This window comes from Oncorhynchus mykiss, chromosome 15 (genome assembly GCF_013265735.2).
Source record: "Oncorhynchus mykiss isolate Arlee chromosome 15, USDA_OmykA_1.1, whole genome shotgun sequence".
NCBI lineage: Eukaryota > Metazoa > Chordata > Actinopteri > Salmoniformes > Salmonidae > Oncorhynchus > Oncorhynchus mykiss.
The window spans coordinates 44,210,449-44,229,541 of record NC_048579.1 but is presented as its reverse complement, the minus strand read 5'-3'; the positions used below and the strand labels follow the sequence as shown (position 1 = coordinate 44,229,541).

At 40.5% G+C, this 19,093-nt stretch overlaps 1 protein-coding gene across 5 annotated transcripts in view; it reads right to left on the bottom strand.

Moving 5' to 3' along the window:
• cblb (Cbl proto-oncogene B, E3 ubiquitin protein ligase) overlaps positions 1 to 19,093 on the bottom strand; it is a 152,895-nt gene that overhangs the window by 96,705 nt on the left and 37,097 nt on the right. For all 5 annotated transcript variants that reach the window (XM_036944415.1, XM_036944414.1, XM_036944416.1 and 2 more), the window contains one exon: positions 7,465 to 7,611. In XM_036944415.1, the coding sequence (XP_036800310.1) occupies positions 7,465 to 7,611 (147 nt within the window). The remainder of the gene's footprint in view (positions 1 to 7,464; positions 7,612 to 19,093) is intronic.

Here is a 19,093-nt window from a genome sequence, read left to right as displayed (position 1 = left end):
TCACAGAATGGGATTGTCGAATGCTGAAGCGTGTAGCGTGTAAAAATTGTGCATGGTTGCAACACTCAATACCGAGGTCCAAACTGCCTCTGGAAGCAATGTCAGCACAAGAACTGCTTGTCTGGAGCTTCATGAAACTGGTTTCCATGGCTGAGCTGCCACACACAAGCCTAAGATCACCATGCGCAATGCCACGCGTCGGCTGTAAAGCTCATTGTCATTGGACTCCGGACAGTGGAAACGCGTTCTCTGGAGTGATGAACCACGCTTCATCACCTGGTAACGGACGAATCTGTGTTTTGCGGATTTCAGGAGAACGCTACCTGCCCCAATGCATAGTGCCAACTGTAAAGTTTAGTGAAGGAGGAGTAATGGTCTGGGGCTGTTTTTAATGGTTCAACCTAGGCCAGCATACAGCATACAATGACATTCCAGATGATTCTGTGCTTCCATCTTTGTGGCAACAGTTTGGGGAAGGCCCACGTCAGAGACATCGATGCCTCACTCCTGGAAAAGCTAATCACCTTCTTCGCCTGCTTCAAGGAAAACAACACTTAGCCGCCGACTTGGGCCCCCGCCACTCATGAGGACTGTGTGCTCCCAATCTCCATGGCCACCGTGATTAAGACATTCAAGCGTGTTAATCCTCGCAAGGCAGCCGACCCAGACGGCATCCCAAGCCGCGTCCTCAGAGCATGTGCAGAACAGCGGGTGTTTATGGACATATTCAATCTCTCCCCACCCCATTCAGTTGTTCACACTTGCTTTAAGACATCCTCCATTGTTCCTGTACCAAAGTGAAGGTTACTAAACTACACTGAACAAAACTATAAACGCAACATGCAACACTTTCAAAGATTTTATTGAGTTACAGTTCATATAAGTAAATCAGTCAGTTGAAATAAATAAATTAGGCCCTAATCTATGGATTTAATACCTTAAAGATACCTGGTCACAGATATCGTAAAAATACAAAATAAAGTAGGGGCGTGGATCAGAAAACCAGTCAGTAACTGGGGTGATCGCCATTTGCCTAATGCAGCGTAACACATCTCCTTCGCATAAAGTTGATCAGGCTGTTGATTGTGGTCTGTGGAATGTTGTCACGTGAGTACATCAGCGAGTACGTGATTGTGTTGTGTGACAAAACTGCATATTTTAGAGTGGCCTTTTATTGTCCCCAGCACAAGATGCACCTATGTAATGATCATGCTGTTTAATCAGCTTCTTGACATGCTACACCTGTCAGGTGGATGGATTATCTTGGCATAGGAGTAATGCTCACTAACAATATTTGAGAGAAGGCAACATTTCTGGGATATTTTATTTCAGCTCATGAAACATGGGACCAACCCTTTTACATGTTATGTTTATATTTTTGTTCAGGGTAAATGACTATCTCCCCATAGCACTCACTTCTGTCATTAAGTACTTTGAGAGGCTAGTTAAGGACCCAATCACCGCCACCTTACCAAACACGCTAGATACACTACAATTTGCATACTGCCTCAACAGATCCATGGACGACGCAATCGTCATTGCATTTCACACTGCCCTATCCCACCTGAACAAGAAGAATACCTATGTGAGAATACTGTTAATCGACTACAGCTCAGCCTTCAACACCATAGTGCCCTCACAGTTCATCTCTAAGCTCAGAGCCCTGGATCTCAACCCCTCAATGTGCAATTGGGTCCTAGACCTCCTGACGGGCCGACCCCAGGTGGTGAAGGTAGCCCACGCTGATCCTCAACACGGGGGCCCCACAGGGGTGCATGCTCAGCCCCTTCTTGTACTCGCTGTTCACCCATGATTGCTTGGCTATGCAAGTTTCCAACTCAATCACGAAGGAGCTGATTGTGGACTACAGGAGACAGCAGAGAGAGCATGCCCAGATCCACATTGACCAAAAGCTTTAGGTTCAGAGGGTAAAGAACTTCACATCACTAAGGACCTGAAATGGTCCTTCCACACTGACACCGTGGTGAAGAAGGTATAACGGCTTGGCCCCTAAGATCCTCACAAACTTCTCCAGATGCACCATCGAGAGCATTCTGTCGGCTGTATCACTGCCCGCAACCGCAGGGCTCTCCAGAAGGTGGTGCGGTTGGCCCAACACATCACTGGGGGCACACTGCCTGCCCTCCAGGACATCTACAGTACCTGGTGTCATGAAGCTTACCGTAGTTCCCCAGAACAGTTTAACCAATCACATGTTTGTTTGTAAATAGCACAACTGGAGAAAGTGGGAGCTTTCCAGATGTGTATTGACAGGGGTAATGTTTTATATTCAATAGATTGATCAGGGACGTACACCTATAGTTTTCCTGCACAGAAAACACATTAGTGCAACACATTCGGCAGCAAATAGCTTCATTTTCATTAGATGACAAGTGCAAAATATTTGGCTGGCAGCCACACAAGTAGGCTAAATGAGCTTACAATGAAAAAGCAAGGTATTTCTGCAAAACCTATGCGTGGCCATAATATTTATGTTAATCATAGACAGAAGGTAGCCAGCTACATTTCCTAATGTTTTTCTTAAAGTTAATCTTGCATTTTGAAAAATAAAGGAGAGCCGCATACCCTAGAAGCACAGATGCAAAAAAGTGATGTCCAACGTTTCGACAGACAAGCTGTCTTCATCAGGGTATAATCTTGCATTTTACCAGAGAAAAGCAGGCTGGCTAAACCAAGAAAAGTAGCTACACATCAGTCAGATTACTGTCTGCTGATTGAATGCCCGTTCGTGAATTCTCATCCGAGTAGAGAAGTGCAACTGAAGCACAGAATTTGTCTGATGCCGAGCAGAAATTACAATAAGAAGCATTGTAGCAGCAAAATATTTATCATGCGTTTTTATCTTTTTTTCCTGCGTGAAAAACAAAGAATTCTGCACTAACACGACCCCTAAGTTTAACTTGTTAGTTATCTAAGTAAGTGGCTGAATTAATGACGGGGCATCATATTGTGTTGGCTTTCTACTATGTTTGTGAAGTCAAAGCCCTTTGGATGAGTTATCTGTACAGCTGCCACTGCTATCTTTTGATTTCCTTGCATTTTTTTCAATTTTTTTTCTTTTTTCCTATGCACTTGTTAGCATATTTAGCTAGCAGCCTCCATGGAAATTCGTTATTACATGTGTTCATTTTGTTAGCATTCTCGTTAAAAGACGCTCAATCAGCTTCTTATGTGTTTTTTGGCACCCTCTTGTGTACTAAGCATCAAAGCTGGGACAGAGAGAATGAAAAACAGCTTCTATCTCCAGGCGATCAGACTGTTAATCTGTTATTAGCCGGCTTCCTCACCGTAAACAATGCTAGATTGTTCTGTTAAAATGTAATTTGATCTCTGAAAAATGTAACTAATTGATTACTCACTTCATATGTAAATACTATATATACTATATATACTGTATTGTTAGACATTTACTGCACTACTGGAGATAGAAACAAAAGCATTTCACTGCACCTGCTTTAACATCTGCTAATCCGTGTATGCAACAAATAAACTCTGATTTGATTTGCACCCAGCACACTAAGCACATCATCACTACTAACCAAGACACTTCTTTGTAGTACACCAAACACATCATGGCCTTACTGACCATGTCAAAGGCATTTTGATACACATTCTGGATTAATTGGCTAAACAAAAGCTAATCAAACTAGAAAAGTGAATTTCCTGAAAAAAAATGTAGTGTGCTTGTTTTAAAGTATTTATGGTTTTAAAAGTTTTAATTTTTTTTACGTTGTTTTAATGTTTGTAGCTGAAATGTTCGAAGAGCAGTCACATGTAAAGTGTCTACCACTTTGTTCTTATTTTTGGTATTGAAACCAGGAATTTTTATACTAATTTATGATAATTACCACTGTTCATATTTTATAAAGGTTTTGAAGATTTTGAAGTGAGGATAGCCTGAACAGGTTAAAGTTGGTTTGGCGTCTCAAGCTTGAACAATTCCATAGTTACTATTGGTGGGTAATTTTACGCTAATTTATACTAATGTATAACATTTTGTTTAACCCATGTTAATTTATGCAAATGTTAAATGGTAATTGTTAAAAAAGTATAAATAGTATTATAAATCTGTTTAATAGCACTCTGAGCTGGGTCAAACTGAACATGTCAACGTTGATTTGGTGTTAATAGCTTGAACGGTGTAGAGCAGTAGCAAATTGAAATACTTCCCATTCAAACCAATGGAGCTTTTATGAACATTTAAAATGGTTATACTTAAAAACAAATAAATGTTATCAAAATTCTGAATGCAAGCAATCTAAATTGGGTCAGTTTGAACATCTCAACGTTTGTTTGGTGAAAGAGGAGATGTGTCACGCCCTGGCCATAGAGAGGCTTTTATTCTCTATTTTGGTTAGGCCAGGGTGTGACTAGGTTTGGCATTCTATGTTCCTTTTTCTATGTTTTTGTATTTCTTTGTTTTTGGCCGGGTATGGTTCTCAATCAGGGACAGCTGTCTATGGTTGTCTCTGATTGAGAACCATACTTAGGTAGCTCTTGCCCACATGGGTTTTGTGGGTAGTTGCTTTCTGTTTTGTACCTGACGGAGCTGTTTCGGTTGTTACTTTGTATTTAGTGTTCAGTTTTGCGCTTTGGTCCTCACCTTCTTCCACCAACGGCCATTACAAGATGGTTATAGATTATCAAATTTTTAAATAATTTTTAACCAAGCCTAGGGGCCTTTTTTTGCTACTGAAATGCATTGGGAGCTAATTTAAATATTATTGTAGTTCAAAAAGTATAAATTAAATCAAATATTTTCTCAAGCAATCTAAGTTGGGGCAGTCTGGACATTTCGAAGTTAGTTTCGTGTTGATAGCTTAAATCTTCTTAAGCTCTAGAGTGGGCTGAAGAAATATAATCATAACTAGATGGTGATTTTCCATGAACATTTTTGTGACTTGTTCAGCTCTTTGAAAGTATTTTTGTAGCATAGGATACAGTGTTGCCAACTAATTTTCAGGTTAAGTTGCTAGAGGCAGGTTGATTTGTTGCTAAATGATGTTGTGATGTCATTGCGTGATAACGTATAACTGTGTCATTAAGTTGAATACACAATAACGTTACTCCAATTGATTGGCCAGCTTGGCAAAAAATATGATTTGACATTTGTTCAGGTACAGACTCCCACTCTTTTCTGTATATCTGGCTGTACAATTTTGATTGAGACATTTTGATTGATGTTGTAAATTCTGTTCAAGATCAAACATTCGTGAGCAACTATATTCATTGGGTTTGGCTCGTCGAACCCGTACTGCTGCTGCAGTCAGCCAACAATAATTTGCTGAAATTGCTGCTGGCCTGCTGCTGCCTGTGCACGAGCTGAGCGCCTGCTGCTGACGTCACTCACAACGCATTTTTGCAGCCAGGCACATGTGGTGTGACCGAGAACATCGTTTTTGTGTCATTTAGAGGGAAATTGCGTGCATTTTAGCGTTTGAGTCACTTTTCAAAAGATGCTAAAAGTTCCAAATACATTTCTAAAAGTAGCTACATTTGTTGCTAGGTGCTGTTTGAAAAAAAAAAGTTGCCAGGGTAGTCTGAAGTTCCTAAATCTTGTTGGCATCACTGATTTGGAGAGCAGTGGAATTACTGTTGATGGGTTATCTTGTATATAGTTATAATTGATACAAGTTTAAAAAACATTTTTGTTAGGATAGCCTGAACTTGTAAAAGTCGGTTTGGTGTCTGTAGCTTGAACGGTTCAAGAATAAAGATTCTAATACATTTTATACACGTTTTAAATGGTTATAGTTCAAAAAGTGTATATATAGCATTCAAAATATTTTGACAAAAAAATCTAAGGTCAGTCTGAAAATCTTAACATTGGTTTGGTGTTGCTAGCTTAAGTAGTGAAAATAGAGGATATCATTTTTTTTTAACCTTTTATTTAACTAGGCAAGTCAGTTAAGAACAAATTCTTATTTACAATGACGGCCTACTTGTAAAGCCCCCCGCCAAGCCAAATCCTCCCCTAACCCGGACGATGCTGGGCCAATTGTTCGCCGCCCTATGGTATAAGATCACTTTCTGAGTCAAAATATATTTTTACCTGACTTAAAAAACCAACGCCTATGAAACATTAACCAATTAAAAACAGTTCTGTAGCAACAAGGTTTGTGCCATTGGCTATAAGCCCAATACATTATCAGAGCATATTAGCTGTGCTTGATTTGCCCTACCAATGTGTTTTTTCTCATTTTGAAATTATATATTTTTTAAAACGGTATACGATCACACTTGTAATAGATAACAGGCTGCCTCTCACCGTCCTTCCGCTCTCCCTCTCTCCATTAAGAAAAGGGGGCACAGTCTTTTAGCTGATGGCAAAATTCCAGTTGCACTGCATTATCTGTATGTAGCCTCGCAAAGGTATATAGCCTGTCTTTTACTGTTTTATTTATTTACTTACCTATTGTTCACCGAATACCTTTTTTACACAATTGGTTAGAGCCTGTAAGTAAGCATTTCATTGTTGTATTCGGTGCACGTGACAAACTTTGTTTTGATTATCTCTGCCTCAATATTAATAAAACACTAACAACGCAAGCTTATCGGAACACGTTGCCGTATAAACTCAGCAAAAAAGAAACTTCCCTTTTTCAGGCCCCAGGTGCAGAACTTTTGATAAAAAAAGAAAAAAGATTTTATGGCCCTTTTTTGCACACTCAAATGCATTGGTATCCATAGCAACAGCTCCGTTTCGACTGCTGAATGACGAGACATGAGAGAGATGTTAGTTGGCGTTAGCTACCTACTTTTTGTCACTCAACTCCAACAAACAGCTGTAACTTTGATTGGTAGCAGATCATTTTGTTCTGATTCCAGATCTGAATAGCAGAGAAGTAGACAAATGTCATACCAAAGACAGTATGAAGATATGCAGAAACTGCTCCTCCAATAGAAATCCCCGTTCACGCTTGTAGGGATGTCATTGCGACATTAGCTAGCTAAGCTCATGCGCAGAAACACGTCATTGGATCTAACTGTCCTCTCGGGCCAAACTGCGCATGTTCAGGCCGTCAAATCAAAGACACTCGTTCAATATAAAGTTGTTTTTTGACGAAAATTAAAATGTTGCCTTCAGCAAGCACATCTAATAAATATAGTTGCAAGCAGCAATGTTGGGGGTTCAACCTGTTGGCCCACTGTGCCACCATCAGCAAAAATTGGACACAACACCCAGGTATGTCATGACACAGCACAAGTGTGGGGGTGGGGGGGGGGAGTTGTCTAAATAACACTAATTTGCTCAAAGCATATTTATTTTACCCTTTAGTGTAAACAACCAATCCAATGGTACAACCAATGGTAAAATTTCAGTCACAAAATTGTTGCCATTGGTACACCACATTTATGGTGGATGAGATTTTGATGTTTTATTTATGTAATTGAACTGATAACTTGCATACAACCACAAAATAATATAAGGATGAAACATACTTTTCTCCAAAAAATCTCCTCCAGAATTCGCCGGCGTCTGCTTTGGTGATGCGGAACGTGTTACCCTGGAACTGACCCCCAGGAAAGATGGCCTTGATCTCTGCCAGGATGTGGCTGAAGATGAGTGAGAGCTTGGTCAGGTTACGCCTGTCAGTAGAGACAGAGAAGGAGAGATGAGTAACCCTGTAAAATATTAACATGAGTAACCTTGTCTGAGACTTGAACCCCGGAAAGTCAAACTTACGTGGTACAATTATGATGACATAATAATGACCAAATAATCAATTCTGTGCTGGCCTATTACTAGGTTGTAACTCATTGCATTGAATTCTTAATACAGAAAGTAAATACCCAAAAGTACCCATTGTTTCTACACAATATCAGAAAATACCAGCTGACACATAATGTATTCCATGGAAAGGTGACTCGGAATACACAATGTATTCCATGGAAAGATAACTGGGAATATGGCCGAATATAAACAGTGTAGTTATTCCCTCCGTAAGGCAATCAAACAAGTGAAATGTCGGTACGGGGACAAAGTGGAGTCACAATTCAATGGCTCAGACACGAGATGTATGTGGCAGGGTCTACAGGCAATTACGAACTACAAAAAGAAAACCAGCAATGTCACGGACACCGTCTTGCTTCCAGACAAACTAAAACACCCTCTTTGCCCTCTTTGAGGATAACACAGTGCCACCGACGCAGCCCGCTACCAAGGACTGTGGGCTCTCCCTCTCTGTGGCTGACATGAGTAAGACATTTAAACGTGTTAACCCTAGCAAGGCTGTTGGCACAGACGGCATCCCTAGCCTTGTCCTCAAAGCATGCGCAGACCAGCTGGCTGGTGTGTTTACAGACATATTCAATCAGTCCTTATCCCAGTCTGCTGTCCCCGCATGCTTGAAGATGGCCACCATTGTTCCTGTACCCAAGAAAGCAAAGGTAACTAAACTAAATGACTATAGCCCCTTTAGAACTCACTTCTGTCATCATGATGTGCTTTGAGAGACTAATCAAGGATCGTATCACCTCTATCTTCCCTGACACCCTAGACCCATGTCAACTGAAAAAGTGTGTGCGAGCAAGGAGGCCTACAAACCTGACTCAGTTACGCCAGCTCTGTCAGGAGGAATGGGCCAAAATCCACCCAACTTATTGTGGGAAGCTTGTGGAAGGCTACCCGAAACGTTTGACCCAAGTTAAACAATTTAAAGGCAATGCTACTAAATACTAATTGAGTGTATGTAAACTTCTGACCCACTGGGAATGTGATGAAAGAAATAAAAGCTGAAATCATTCTCTCTACTATTATTCTGACATTTCACATTCTTAAAATAAAGTGTTGATTCTAACTGACCTAAAACAGGGATTTTTTTGTGGGATTAAATGTCAGGAATGTGAAAAACTGAGTTTAAATGTATTTGGCTAAGGTGTATGTAAACTTCTGACTTCAACTGTATGTTGTGTAAGGTGCTGTAAAAGCGAATTCTTTGCTCGTTGTCTCAGCTAAAGCTGGAAAACGCTAACATGATCACAGATCGTGCTGCTGCAAGTTTGTTTTGTTTTATATTTTATTTAATTATATTATTTATGTCTGTCACAATATGTGAATGTGGAATGTCTTGTATGTGTTGATTGAAAAACAAGAACTTTAAATAAAATTGGTACATTTTTCCCCCCCCATATTCCATTCAGTTCGCTTTATTTTTATAAGATATTACACTTGATCTTTCTTGAATAAGTTCCTCCATTTCTTTTTGATTTTCCTCTAACTTATTCTGTGCCTCTATGCTACAGTTTTATAACTATCTGTTCAGTTAGTCCATTTCCTTTGTTAATACGGTCTCTTTTGACCTAAAGTGCTTTTGTTTTAGAGAGGAGTACAGAATGGCATGACCTCTAAAGACACATTTAAGTGTCCCATACAGTAAGGGGATCTGTTGTTCCTATGTTGTCGGAAAAAGTCAGTTATGGATTATTCTGTCCTAGTTATAAACAAGTTATCATCTAATAGGTTTTGATTACATTTCTAATATCCTCGCACACGTGGAAATTCTGTAAGAGTAATGTATATGCCTATTATTTGATGACCCGACCTCATTTTGTCCCCTATAAACACTTTTTAAACTTTTGGTGCCAGCGAGAATGACAAAAGAAGATGACTAGCTTGATTGAGCCTCTGCTATGTATATCTAACTAGGTCATTATATTTAAGCCTCCATATAGCCACTAGTTCTATTATATCCATGACATTCATGATTTCCTTAAGTGCATGAGGGTGATAGTTTAATGTGATTTCCTTTACGGTCCATTGAGGTATTTAAAACCATATTATAATCTCCCACCATAATAATAGTATTGTATTGCTTGTAGGGTTGATACATTATTTATTTTCAAAAAAGTGTGGATCATCATTATTCGGACTATATAGGTTAATAAGCCATATCTGTTTATGGTCCAATAACATATTTAAAATCGACTATCTACCTTGAGGATCTGTTGGACAATTTGCACATTTGGATCAAAATTATTGTTAATGAATATCCTCACCCCTTTTGAGTTTCTTTGCCCATTTCCACACAACTTAACCTGTTAGAGCTCTAGGGGCGCTATTTCATTTTTGGATAAAAAACGTTCCCGTTTTAAGCGCGATATTTTGTCACGAAAAGATGCTCGACTATGCATATTCTTGACAGTTTTGGAAAGAAAACACTCTGAAGTTTCAGAATCTGCAAAGATTTTGTCTGTAAGTGCCCCAGAACTCATTCTACAGGCGAAACCAAGATGATGCATCACCCAGGAATTAGCAGAATTTCTGAAGCTCTGTTTTCCATTCTCTCCTTATATGGCTGTGATTGCGCAACGAATGAGCCTACACTTTCTGTCGTTCGCCCAAGGTCTTAGCAGCATTGTGACGTATTTGTAGGCATATCATTGGAAGATTGACCATAAGAGACTACATTTCCCAAGTGTCCGCCTGGTGTCCTGCGTCGAATTCGGTGCGCAATTGCCAGCTGCTTCCACTTTACCATTTGATTCAGGGGAGAAAGCATGTGTCCAAGAACGATGTATCAATGAAGAGATATGTGAAAAACACCTTGATGATTGATTCTAAACAACGTTTGCCATGTTTTCAGTCGATATTATGGAGTTAATTTGGAAAAAAGTTTGCGTTTTGAGGACTGAATTTATGGATTTTTTTTGGTGGCCAAATGTGATGTATAAAACGGAGCTATTTCTAATACACAAGGAATCTTTTTGGAAAAACTGAGCATCTGCTATCTAACTGAGAGTATCCTCATTGAAAACATCAGAAGTTCTTCAAAGGTAAATGATTTTATTTGAAGGCTTTTATGTTTTTGTTAATGTTGCGTGCTGGATGCTAACGCTAATGCTAACGCTAAATGCTAACGCGAAATGCTAACTCTAGCTAGCTACTTTTACACAAATTATTGTTTTCCTATGGTTGAGAAGCATATTTTGAAAATCTGAGATGACAGTGTTGTTTACAAAAGGCTAAGCTTGAGAGATGGCATATTTATTTCATTTCATTTGCGATTTTCATAAATAGTTAACGTTGTGTTATGCTAATGAGCTTGCTGATAGATTTACACAATCCTGGATACAGGGTTTTTTTCATAGCTAAACGTGACGCAGAAAACGGAGCGATTTGTCCTAAACAAATAATCTTTCAGGAAAAACTGAACATTTGCTATCTGAGAGTCTCCTCATTGAAAACATCTGAAGTTCTTCAAAGGTAAATGATTTTTTTGAATGCTTTTCTGTTTTTTTGTGTAAATGTTGCCAGCTGAATGTTAATGCTAAATGCTACGTTAGCCATCAATACTGTTACACAAATGCTTGTTTTGCAATGGTTGAGAAGCATATTTTGAAAATCTGAGATGACAGTGTTGTTAACAAAAGGCTAAGCTTGAGAGCTAGCATATTTATTTCATTTCATTTGCGATTTTCATGAATAGTTAACGTTGCGTTATGGTAATGAGCTTGAGTCTGTATTCACGAACCCGGATCCGGGATGGGGAGATCAGAAAGGTTAATCTAAAATTGTTGAATGAGTTTCCTGTAAACAATAGATATCAGATTCCTTCTCTTTTAATCCAAGTAAATACTGGTCATCTTTTCTTATTATCTTCTAAGCCATTACAATTATAACTGACTATACTTTCACTATTTACCATAATGAGATTCAAGTTTCTAATCTATTTATCATAATATATGTTTGTAAACTTACCATTAAAAAGTACCATAGTGATTGAGTGTCCATATAGCTGTACCATGATATTAGCAAACAGTTATTGTGATTCATCCTATATTGTCCCTAAAGTCATTACCCCAAAGCAACAGATGTGGGATACACACACACACACACACACACACACACACACACACACACACACACACACACACACACATTCACACTCAACCCGTATCCCCCAAAAACAACCACAAGCTCAGCTGTTCAACGGTTCCATCTACGAGCCCAACTCAAGAAAAGACTTGATGTGCGAATGCATATACAGTTGCAGCTGTTTGAGAAGGCCTGCAAAGTTTAGCAAAAATTGGGAAATTTGATTAACCAATGTGAAGTCCTAGCCATGGGTTACTGCAGCTAGTGTTGCCAGCACTGCCACTACCTGGGTGGCAGTGCCTTGTATATTCCTTGTATATTGGCTTTGTAGGACCAACCCTGCCAGGCAGGCTCAGAATCTTGAGGGGGCAGTACTGCTTTAGTAGGCCTCTGACCACATTCATCTTTCTGATTTGGCTGTATATAGGCCACTTACAGTTGGCCCATAAAACAAGGACTTCTCCTTAGTGTATGGGTCTCTAGGGTATTTTTTAAATTTAATTTTATCTTTATTTAACTAGGCAAGTCAGTTAAGAACAAATTCTTATTTTCAATGATGGCCTAGGAACAGTGGGTTAACTGCCTGTTCAGGGGTAGAACGACAGATTTGTGCCTTGTCAGCTCAGGGATTTGAACTTGCAACCTTCCGGTTACTCTAACCACTAGGCTGCCGATCCCAAACACACTGCCCGGGCAACGAAGGAGTGGCTTCGTAAGAAGCATTTCAAGGTCCTGGAGTGGCCTAGCCAGTCTCCAGAGCTCAACCCCATAGAAAATCTTTGGAATGAGTTGAACGTCCATGTTGCCCAGCAACAGCCCCAAAACATCACTGCTCTAGAGGAGATCAGCATGGAGGAATGGGCCAAAATACCAGCAACAGTGTGTGAAAACCTTGTGAAGACTTACAGAAAACGTTTGACCTCTGTCATTGCCAACAAAGGGTATATATAACTTTTGTTATTGACCAAATACTTATTTTCCACCATAATTTGCAAATAAATTCATAAAAAATCCTACAATGTGATTTTCTGGATTTTTTTTCTCATTTTGTCTGTCATGTCTGACGTGTACCTATGATGAAAATTACAGGCCTCTCATCTTTTTAAGTGGCAGAACTTGCACAATTGGTGGCTGACTAAATACTTTTTTGCCCCACTGTATTTCAAATAGCCATGGAGTGGTCTTGGTGTCTAGGAACATGTGGTTCAATATACAGTATTCAGTTTATCGACTATGAGAGCTACACGTTTCCATTTGAATCTATTATAAACATAGAACTCTGCGACGTTCTGCAATTTCCTTCGGGAACTGATCATTCATCCCTATTTTCGTTCCAGCGAGTCGTTTACCCAGGCTTTTAACCTTTATTTTATCATGGAAGAATGCAAATTTGGAAACGATTGGGCTCTCATATCTCTGTCCTCTGTCCGAAACGGTGTACACGTTCGAGGATCTTCACCCTCTTTTTCTTTGATACCAGAAAGTACCAGATTTTCACTCATAGATCAAGTCTGTATGTCAAGTAAGGCTTCTCTCAGAAACATGCTCTCCTTTTTAAGTTTATTAACTTCCAAATTTCAGTCATATTGACTGTACCTTTTAGCTTGTTTGTTTCTATCTCCATTGTCACAGCTGTTCCTTTCCTTACTACACAAGCTGGGCATCATTCACAAGTCATTCACAAGGGATTCCAAATCATTCACAAGCGATACCACATCATTCGCAAGTGATACTACATCATTCACAAGTGATACTACATCATTCACAGGGGATACTACATAATTTGCAAGGGATACTACATCTTTCACAAGCGATACAATATCATTCACAAGTGATACTATATCATTCACAAGTTATAGGCTAATATTGTCACCCGTCAGACCATTCTTAATTGAATGTTGTCTTTACATATACAAAATAATATATGTGAGATTAGTTTTGATTTAGAATGGACCATTTTCATGCACCTGTCTCTGAGCAGGGGCATAAATACACACTTAAATAGTGAATGGAGGATGCTCTTCCTGTTGTTCATTTTGATGACAGCCAGGTAGGCTATACTCCTGTTGTGAAGAGAAGCAATGTGCTTAATATTAGGAATGTTGAGAAATAAATATAGTAGGCCTAGCCTGTAGAAAGCTGATGGGATCACCCTCCTTTTATTGGCAGCCATCACTGTTTTCACACAATTTTATAGCATATTCTATAGAAATGTTGCGCAACTTGGGCTTATAGGAACACGTATTTAAATCCATGCATTAACCAGATATGAGGAGCTGTCTCTCGCTGTGCAACAGGTGATCCTATTCTGCTCAAACTCTGAATGCCAGGGCTCTCAAGTGTTTGATAAGAATCTCGATTGGATTTGCATTGATGTCAGAGTAATTAAGGGACAATAGAGCATTGAGTACCGGGCCATTTCTGACTGGAAGCTATAGCAAGTTTGGAAGCCTAGTTACCGTGACGAGTCACATGGAATTTGACTGCGGTCATGACTCATAACAGCCCTAGTCCCACCTGCCCAATTAGCTTTCAGAGTCAAATCACATTGACCTGGGTTGTACAGATCAAGCTCAAAGTTCTCCTCTGTTTGAGAGTCAGAGGAGGTTATAAGTTAAGTCGATACAAGACAACGCTTTACCATCACTGTCGCGGTGACACCTGCGTTGGTGTAGCTTAACAGTCGATGTGATATTTTCCTGCTTTCCTGTCACCTGTGAGACGACACTACCCAGTCTCTGTGACTAGCATGTTCCCAACGAGGTCACTGCGACATACATTCCCCCCACGATAACAGGAGCTGGAACCCAATCAAACATGGCACAGCAATGTTTACACAGTGACTTTATTTACAAATGACTGTCCATGCACACACTTTCTCTTCCTGAAAATTGTAATATGATACCAGCAGCAGCAAATACACATTTGATATCCAAAGTGCATGGACACCTTTCCAGAAACAAGTCTCTCACCGTTGCCGCTTGCTATAGACCACCCTCTGCCCCCAGCTGTGCCCTGGACACCACACGTGAACTGATTGCCCCCTGTCTATCTTCAGAGCTCGTGCTGCTAGGTGACCTAAACTGAAACAATAAATAAAACAAAAGGTCTATGAGAATTTCAATAAGCACCTTTCTACGGCTGGCCATGCTTTCCACCTGGCTACCCCTGCCCCGGTCAACTGCCCTGCACCCCCCACAACAACTGGCACAAGCCTCCCCAATTTGTCCTTCACCCAAATCCAGATAGCTGATGTTCTGAAAGAACTGCAAAATCTGGACCCCTACAAATCAGCCGGGCCAGACAATCTCGACCCTCTCTTTCTAAAATGATCTGCCGAAATTGTTGCAACCCCTATTACTAGCCTGTTCAAACTCTCTTTCATATCATATGAGATCCCAAAAGATTGGAAAGCAGCTGCGGTCATCCCCCTCTTCAAAGGGGGAGACACTCTAGACCCAAACTGCTACAGACCTATATCTATCCTACCCTGCCTTTCTAAGGTCTTCGAAGGGCGAGTTAACAAAACAGATCACCAAACATTTTGAATCCCACCGTACATTCTCCGCTATGCAATCTGGCTTCCGAGCTGGTCATGGGTGCACCTCAGCCACGCTCAAGGTCCTAAACGATATCCAGCCATATTCATCGACCTGGCCAAGGCTTTCGACTCTGTCAATCACCACATTCTTATCGACATCTGGCAGTCTCTATGGGGGGTTCAATTCTCGGGCAGACAGGGTTCAATTCTCGGGCAGACTCTCTTCTCTGTATACATCAATGATGTCGCTCTTGCTGCTGGTGATTCTCTGATCCACCTCTATGCAGACGACACCATTCTGAATAAATCTGGCCCTTCTTTGGACACAGTGTTAACTAACCTCAAGATGAGCGTCAATGCCACACAACTCTCCTTCCGTGGCCTCCAACTGCTCTTAAATGCAAGTAAAACTAAATGCATGCTCTTCAACCGATCGCTGCCCGCACCTGCCCGCCCGTCCAGCATCACTACTCTGGACGGTTCTGACCTAGAATATGTGGACAACTACAATTACCAGGGTGTCTGATTAGTGTAAACTCTCCTTCCAGACTCACATTAAGCATCTACAATCCAAAATGAAATCTAGAATCGGCTTACTATTTCGCAACAAAGCATCCTTCACTCATGCTGCCAAACATACCCTCGTAAAACTGACTATCCAACCGATCCTTGACTTCGGCAATGTCATTTACAAAATAGCCTCCAACACTCTACTCAACAAATTGGATGCAGTCTATCACAGTGCCATCCGTTTTTTCACTCAAGCCCCATATACAGTGAGGGAAAAAAGTATTTGATCCCCTGCTGATTTTGTACATTTGTCCACTGACAAAGAAATGATCAGTCTATAATTTTAATGGTAGGTTTATTTGAACAGTGAGAGACAGAATAACAACAAAAAAATCCAACAATGCCAACAAGGGTTTTGCCACCAAGTACTAAGTCATGTTTTGCAGAGGGGTCAAATACTTATTTCCCTCATTAAATTGCAAATCAATTTCTAACATTTTTGGCATGCGTTTCTCTGGATTTTTTTGTTGTTATTCTGTCTCTCACTGTTCAAATAAACCTACCATTAAAATTATAGACTGATAATTTATTTGTCAGTGGGCAAACGTACAAAATCAGCAGGGGATCAAATACTTTTCCCCCTCACTGTACTGCCCACCACTGCAGCCTGTACGCTCTCGTTGGCTGGCCCTCGCTTCATACTCGTCGCCAAACCCACCATACTTATTTTCCACCATAATTTGCAAATAAATTCATTAAAAATCCTACAATGTGATTTTCAGGATTTTTTTTCTCATTTTGTCTGGCATAGTTGAAGTGTACCTATGATGAAAATTACAGGCCTCTCTTATCTTTTTAAGTGGGAGAACTTGCACAATTGGTGGCTTGACTAAATACTTTTTTGCCCCAATGTAATAAATATTAAGCAAGTTTGAAAGGGGGAGAAATGGAAACAAGAGGAGCCCACCTTCAATGGGTTTTTTTTTTTATCTCCATTGTCTGCCTGGACCATTGGACCATTCATTAATGGGGGTATGAAGAGGAAATGCCTGGGTTCTCTCTTGCTGGAAACAATACACCTCAACCAGACCAGACGAATAGACTCCCTCTCTCAGTGATACTGTGCCACATGTCAACTGGATAACTCATAGATACACCTTGAAATAAGTCTTACCCTTGCATTTTAGGGAAATCCAGTCCCCAGTACAAATGGGCATTATCATCAACAGTGTATTATTGGTGGGCAGATCAGGCATTTCAGATGTCCATCATTGTGGAGTTCTGACAACATGAAGACATCTGGGTGATTACGGACACATGGCAACACAATATGTTCACCCATTTCCGTCTCGTGCAAATAACTTGCTCTCAGATGCTCAGAGCATATCAAGAAATATGCAAATCCTTTCAACATATTCATCCACACACCAATGTTTTGTCTAAAAAACAATGTCCTCATTTTGATCACGACCGTGTCACGGTAAATAAAACGTTGAATACAAACACATCCCAAATACTAACTGTCAAATTCTGCAACAACCACAACAACATGACTATCACTTGGCAAGACGGCTTAATCAATCACATTGAAACAAAATGGGGCTAGTTTGCTTATGTGTGTGTTTGTATTAAAGCTATTTGTGCCAAACCATGCTACATGCCATCCTAATTGAAGACGTGGAGAAGGTAGGATGGTCCCCAAGGGCGATGGATGGATGGATGATGCTGGCTGCCCCACAGCTCCCTGTCCAACACTCACCATATGCTTGACATTTCAAGCTCATTACATAAGCTGTGACAGAGAGCGCAACTATGAAAGGCATGCTTGGGACTGCTCACTGTATGCCTTCTTAGACATTGGTTGACGTTTAATTTGCTTCTCCATTCATTAACACAAAAGGGGAAGACATGTCATAAACACTACATGCTCATAGCTTTATTGATTAAATAACTGAATACTGTCCAAACGTAATCAGGAGTGCTCTCGATACTGTCTTGAGAGGCAATTGGATAGAGCAGGGATCATCCACTAGATTCAGCCACAGGCCAATTTCTTTTCCTGAGCAGATGGTCAGGGGGCCGGAGCATAATTACAAATCATTTGGAGACTGCAAATTGACCGTAAGAAGTCCAAACATATATGTTTGGCTAAAACATAATTATTTCAAACCTTGCTTACATTTGTACACTCAGATCTGTTTCAGCTGTCCTTGTGCTTGTCTCAACCCCCCTCCAGGTGTCGCCCATCTCCCCATTATCCCCTGGGTACTTATACATGTGTTCTCTGTTTGTTTGTCAAGTCAACCAGCATTTTTGTCTCAGCTCCTGCTTTTCCCAGTCTCTCTTTTCTCACCCTCCTGGTTTTGACCCTTGCCTGTCCTGTCCCTGAGCCCGCCTTCATGACCACTCTGCCTGCCCCTGACCCTGACTGCCGTCCTGTACCTTTGCCCCACTACTCTGGATTACCGACCCCTGCCTGCCTTGACCTGTCATTTGCCTGCCCCTGTTGCTGTAATAAACATTGTTACTTCAACAGTCTGCATTTGGGTCTTACCTTAAAAGCCTGACAGCTCCTTTTTCAAAGAGTGTATCTAGAACCTAAAAAGGATTCTTCGGCTGTCACCTTAAGATAACCCTTATAATAACATTTTGGTTCCAGATAGAACCTGTTTGGGTTCCATGTAGGACCCTTTCCACAGAGGGTTTTTACATGTAACCCAAAAGGGTTCTACCTGGAAACAAAAAGGGTTATCCTATGGGGAAATCCGAAGAACCCGTTACGAACAAATTTTGGAACAGTGTACACGTTCACGTCTCTCTATTATGCAAGGGAATACTTGGAAACAAAATCACTTGGAGCTGATCTCCTGGTATTTTTACAGTCTTTTATGACCAACAATGAAAGAGAACTTGAGGGGCTCAAATAAAACACAGTTGGGGAACCCTTGGAAACAGGATATTTGATTTGATTTATTAGGATCCCTATTAGCTGATGCCAATAGAGACAGCTAGCTATACGAAGGAAGAGAGTTCCATGCACTCATGGCTCTGTATAATACTGTACGTTTCCTTGAATTTGTTCTGGTCCTGGGGACTGTGAAAAGACCCCTGGTGGCATGTCTAGTGGGGTTAGTGTGTGTGTCAGAGCTGTATGTAAGTTGACTATGCAAATTTGGAATTTCCAACACATGAATTTCTTTAAA